A 6,000-nucleotide genomic window follows, 5' to 3' on the forward strand; every position below is an offset into this window, starting at 1 on the left:
AGGTAGTCTGCCTTTTCTTACCCTGGTCTGTGCACAAAATTCCTCAATCGTGAGATTCAGTCCCCTTCTCTCCTTCTGCCCTAGATCCCCCTAGAGCGTTCACTGACACGCTACTGCCACTTCTTCGGGTTCCCTCAGAGACCAACTGGCTGAAGATCCCGGGTGGGCTCAGCTGCTAAAATCAGCAGGGAGCTCCTGCTGGACCCTCTCGGATCTCTGCTGAACCAATCTTCCTCTTCAGGTTCCCAGCCAATGCACCAAATTGTTAGAAACTCGGCTAACCACTCTTTGTGTTGCTTAGCTCTAGTGTTGGCAGCTCTAGTGTTGGCAACTTGAGTGTCAGTAGCTCAAGTGTTGGCAGCCCTAGTGTTGCTAGTGGGTCACTGTTCAAAAATCCCAAGCAGGTAGCAGTTGGTGAGTGAAGGCTTTATTCATTTTTGCGAAGATGGGCACTCTTCTGAATGTGCCAGACAGTGCCCTGAAGTGAGGTCCCTCACCTCTATTTATACCCCTCAAGGGGTTCCCTCTGACCAATCATATTAAGGCATTTTGATACCCCTCATTTACATTTCAGTTATTACAGTTGCTATTTATACAGAATAACAGTAACAGCCTAAGAACCCATCAGGTGGTACCAGTTAACCAATCAGATTTTACAAACTACAATACCAGGCCTTAACCTATTCTGGCCAAGAGTGTCGGCTCCCCCTCAGAACAATACTGTGTTAACATACATAACTCTTTTTTTTTTTTTGACCACAAGAATTACAAATATATTTAAATCTCGGACCTGGGGAATGGACTATACACAGCCTTCTAGGGGAGAAGCGCAGAGCCTTATATGTTCTGACAACACTGCACCTTTGGCTTATTTTCAGTGGTTGGTGGGACATGGATAGGAACCACATTGTTGCTTGGAGACATGTCATTTTCACGTCTGTCTGACATTTGCTTCTGAGAAACAATGTGATATATCTCTGTCAGGATTGTCTGGAATGCAGCTTCTACGTTTGTAGAGTCTAAAGCAGATGTCTCAATAAATGACAAGCCATTCTTTTCTGCAAAGGCTCTTGCTTCATCTGTAGGGACAGCTCTGAGATGACGTAAATCACTCTTGTTGCCCACAAGCATGATAACAATGTTACTATCTGCATGATCTCTCAGTTCTTTCAGCCATCATTCTACATTTTCATATGTAAGATGTTTAGCAATATCATAAACCAGCAAGGCACCTACTGCTCCACGATAATAAGCTGATGTTATAGCTCGATATCGTTCTTGTCCAGCTGTGTCCCATATTTGTGCCTTTATTGTTTTCCCATCAACTTGAATACTTCTTGTTGCAAACTCCACACCAATGGTACTCTTGCTTTCCAGATTAAATTCATTTCGAGTGAAACGAGACATAAGATTACTCTTTCCTACACCAGAGTCTCCAATGAGGACAACTTTAAAGAGATAGTCGTACTCGTCGTCTCGGGTGCCCATGGCGCATCACGGGGGGTAGAGGGGCCGGAGCGGCAGTCGGGCGGGGGAGGGGGCGTCACTTCAGCGGGAGCTGGAGCCGGAGCCGCCGCAGAGACTCAGGAGCCGGGTAACGCGCCCCTCCCTGTCGCTGCGCCACTTCCGCCGGCTCGGCCCGCCCCAACATAAATAACTCTTTAAGAAAGAAGGGGGAGGGATGGGGGCAGCTAAGTGGCACAGTGGATAAAGCACCGGCCCTGGATTCAAGAGTACCTGAGTTCAAATCCGGCCTCAGACACTTGACACTTACTAGCTGTGTGACCCTGGGCAAGTCACTTAACCCCCATTGCCCCACAAAAAAAAAGAAGAAGAAGAAAAAGACTGGTCTTGGGGTTTGACCAATCAGATTGCTTCCTTCACTGACCAATCAGATTATGGCCTTAGGCCCCAACCCTATGCTGGAGTAAAAATGTTCCCATTCCCCCCCTAAACAGTGCTTGTGTAAACACAACTTTTCAAAACAAAACTCAAGTCAGGGTTTGAGCTCTGAGTCACATGGGGATCACCTCTGGCACCTCAAGGTGAATTCCCAGCCCAGCCCGACTCCCACAAAACCCAGGCCCTTCTTCAGGCCCTCATCAGGCCTAAGGCCCAGAAGCCTCAACCGGAAGCCTCTGGTGCCAAACGGCCCCCTGCTGGGAGGTTGGGGGGGGGGGGGCCCACAACACTGTTGGGCCTGAAACCAGACTCACTCTCTGCCTTTAGGGCTCTGAGAAGAGTCCAAATATAGTGAGATAAAATAATGGGATTTAGCAAATACTCAAAGGCCCTGCCTGGAGATTAATCTAAACTGATTGAATTAAGTGAGAGTGATTGACTTGCTGAAGGTATTGTTCTCAGAAGCTAGACTGTGAACTCAACTTGAGAACCAATCAGCTTGAAGCAGTGTGTAAGGACTGCCTCTGTTCCAGACCTATAAAAAGCTTCCACAATCAGTTTGCTGGAGAGTTCCTTATTGAAGCAGGCTCCTGGCAGAGGACTTGAGGAAGAACCAGACCAGACTGGAACTCTAGGCTAGATAGGCTTTTTCTTAACTTTCTGAACTCCATGTGAATACCTGTATGCTTTAATAAATGTTTAATGCCCAAAGACTGGTGCTGAAGCTTCTAATTTAAGGTGACCACAATATAGATTTTTAAACATCACAATAGTCTTTTCTCTCACATCTCAAGCAACCCACCTGTCCTTTCTGAAAACTTCCACTCTACTGGCAAATCAGCTTCTGTTTCTTTGTTCCTTTGTTTGAAATTATATAATGTATAACTCAACAGAGACTGGAGATAGCAGGCCCCTTTTTTTCAGCTCTCCCCAAGGCCAGTCAATAAATTTCTTTTTAAATATTTCCAGTTCTAAGTTTTGTTGTTTACAGACAGCAGAAATTACAGAGGTAGGGGGCAGCTAGGTGGCACAGTGGATAAAGCACTGGCCTCGGATTCAGAACCTGAGTTCAAATCCAGTCTCAGACACTTGACACTAGCTGTGTGACCCTGGGCAAGTCACTTAACCCTCATTGCCCAGCAAAACCAAATCAAAACAAAAACAACAACAAAAAGAAAGTATTGGGGCAGCTAGGTGGCGCAGTGGATAGAGCACCGGCTCTGGAGTCAGGAGGACCTGAGTTCAACTCTGGCCTCAGACACTTAACACTTACTAGCTGTGTGACCCTGGGCAAGTCACTTAACCCCAATTGACTCACTAAAAAAAAAAAAAAAAAGAAAGTATAGAGGCAAAAACCTAGGCTTTGTTATGCTTAAGCACACATTCAGGATTCAGGAAAAATAACCCTGAACCCCAAATAGAATTTCCAACAAGCTTTCACAGAAAACATCTGACAGAGAAATAAATTCTTTTATATATTACAATCCCTTATACATTCTTTTTAAGCTATAAAAGTTAAAAAGACAGAGACATCTCTTCTAAGTCTTCTCTTCTCCAGTTAACACAATGTAATGAATGTGGAAAAGCCTTCAGCTATAATGTATACCTTCCTAAACACAAACCAATTTATACATGATGGAAACCCCTTGAATGTAATAAAAATAAAATCTTTATTTGAAGGGGTAATGTTTTGTGAAAATAAGATTCATACCATGGAGAAACTATTTGAATGCATTGAATATGGGAAACCTCTCAGCACTGATTTATGATTTATTTATTCTACATCAGAAAATTATACTGAAGAGAAACACTATAATTTTTTAAAAAAACTTTTCAGAGGTAATTTATTCATTATTTATCAGAGATGAAACTCATGGAAACAATGCCAGATTTGGGGTCAGAGGACCTTAATACCTGTGTAACCTTGGGCAAGTCTCTTAACTTTTCTGGACTTTAGTTTCCTTATTTATAAAATGAGGGTTTGGAAGTAGATCATCTGGGGGCAACTAGATGGTGCAGTGGATAGAGCACCGGCCCTGGAGTCAGGAGTACCTGAGTTCAAATCTGACCTCAGACACTTAACACTTCCTAGCTGTGTGACCCTGGGCAAGTCACTTAACCCCAATTGCCCTGCGCAAAAAAAAAAAAAAAAAGGAAGTAGATCATCTTCAAGGTTGCATACAGATTTAAATAATCTATGATCCTATGCAAGAGATTGTTAAGACATAATAATATGAAGAACAAAAATTTCGAGTTGTCATTTGTTAAATACTGGACCATAAAGATGCCAATTTATCTGATATATTGTCTATTGGTTTGTACAATTTAAAAATGACTTGATTCCAGCTCTAACAGTTTGGGAGTCTATTGCTCTTTATAAAAATATCTTTTTTTTCTTCTCAGTTTAATTATTTTCTTTGGATATATTCAGTAGTGGGATTATTGGAGCTAAATATATGATCAGTTTTATGCTTTTTAGAGGCTATGAAACATTTAAGTCCATTAGAATTTTTAATATTGTTTCACTATTTCTCCATAGTCCAACTAACTTTGAATTTTATCATTGTTATTCATTTGAGGGGCTTAAATGGGTGAGTTGGTATGTCATAGGTATTTTTAAAATCTTTGTTAATGATGGTGCTGAACTCTTCTCAAAGTGTTTGTTTCCTATTTTAATTTCTTGTGTGAACTCCTATTAATATCCTTTGACCATTCATCAAAAATTTAGCACTATCCCCATAAACATACCATTTTTAATTTCTTGAAATATAACTGAAAAAACAGGCTTTTAAAAGTCTACTGTGGGGGCAGCTAGGTGGCGCAGTGGATAGAGCACCGGCTCTGGAGTCAGGAGGACCTGAGTTCAAATCTGTCCTCAGACACTTAACACTTACTAGCTGTGTGACCCTGGGCAAGTCACTTAACCCCAATTGCCTCACTAAAAAAAAAAAGGCAGTGGGTAGGGAGCAGCTAGGTGGTGCAGTGGATAAAGCAGCGGCCCTGTATTCAGGAGTACCTGAGTTCAAATCTGGCCTCAGACACTTGACACTTACTAGCTGTGTGACCCTGGGCAAGTCACTTAACCCCCCCCTTGCCCCACAAACAAACAAAAAATCTTAAAAAAAAAAAAGTCTACTGTGTTTTAAATGGAGCTACTTGACTATGCCTTTAAACCCAAATGATTTGTGGCTTTCCTTGGTTGGCCAATAATAGGCCCAATGCAAGCCTTTGTGGCTCTTTGTTTAGGTTTTGATAACTTTGAATGAGTGTAAATAGCAATTATTTTCTGTTCTGGCCAGAAACTCTAAGCCTTTCCTTCCCGGACTGGCATCTTTGGGTTGGTAAATACTTACCTATTAGTCACTGAATGGGAAAGCCTCAGACAAACTGAAACCTGGAAAAGACCTTAATTTAGAAAGGCCAAGGTAACCCACTGAGTGCATCCTGAACCATTGCCAATTGTCTTGACTCTTATTGTCTCATATACTCCAAGGACTCTGGCAGAAAGAGCCAGGTTGATGATTTTGTGCAGCTCTGCTCCACTCAAATTCAATTCATGTTGTTCAGGTCAAATTTAGTATTGGGAGAGTTAATTGGGTGGATCGCTGTAATATTGGGGTTCAGGAAATAATGGGGGACCTCTAGGTCCACAGTTTCCCCTTCTCCAAACTGCCTCTTTTTTAGTTATTTCTCCCAGACTAATAAGAAAGATTAACAGTCTCTTTTTCATAAACAAATCAGGTTTTATTAATGGGAACAAAATTTACAACACAAGTGAAGTTAATAGAACTAGGGACAATGAGAAAGGGAAAACTATGACCCACTTCCCAGATGGTTAGAATCTAAATCTCTAGGATAAAAAGGACCCCAGGTACCTTGTAGAAGCTCTGCTTCCAGGGGACAGCTGGTGGTGCAGTGGATAAAGCACCAGCCCTGGATTCAGGAGGACCTGAGTTCAAATCCAGCCTCAGACACTTGACACATACTAGCTGTGCGACCCTGGGAAGTAACTTAACCCCCTTTGCCCCACAAAAAAAAAAAAAAAAAAAAGCTCTGCCTCCTCAGCTACCCAGAACAGCATGGCTCGAACAAAACAGC

At 42.3% G+C, this 6,000-nt stretch overlaps 1 protein-coding gene across 1 annotated transcript; it reads right to left on the minus strand.

Moving 5' to 3' along the window:
• Positions 1–741: 741 nt before the first annotated feature.
• Positions 742–1,588, minus strand: LOC122749716 (ras-related protein Rab-11A-like). The gene is given in 1 exon segment (XM_043996205.1): positions 742–1,588. A coding segment is annotated over 1 exon segment (651 nt). The 5' UTR covers positions 1,489–1,588; the 3' UTR covers positions 742–837.
• Between the last annotated feature and the right edge of the window lie 4,412 nt (positions 1,589–6,000).

This window comes from Dromiciops gliroides, chromosome 3 (genome assembly GCF_019393635.1).
Source record: "Dromiciops gliroides isolate mDroGli1 chromosome 3, mDroGli1.pri, whole genome shotgun sequence".
Lineage (NCBI taxonomy): Eukaryota > Metazoa > Chordata > Mammalia > Microbiotheria > Microbiotheriidae > Dromiciops > Dromiciops gliroides.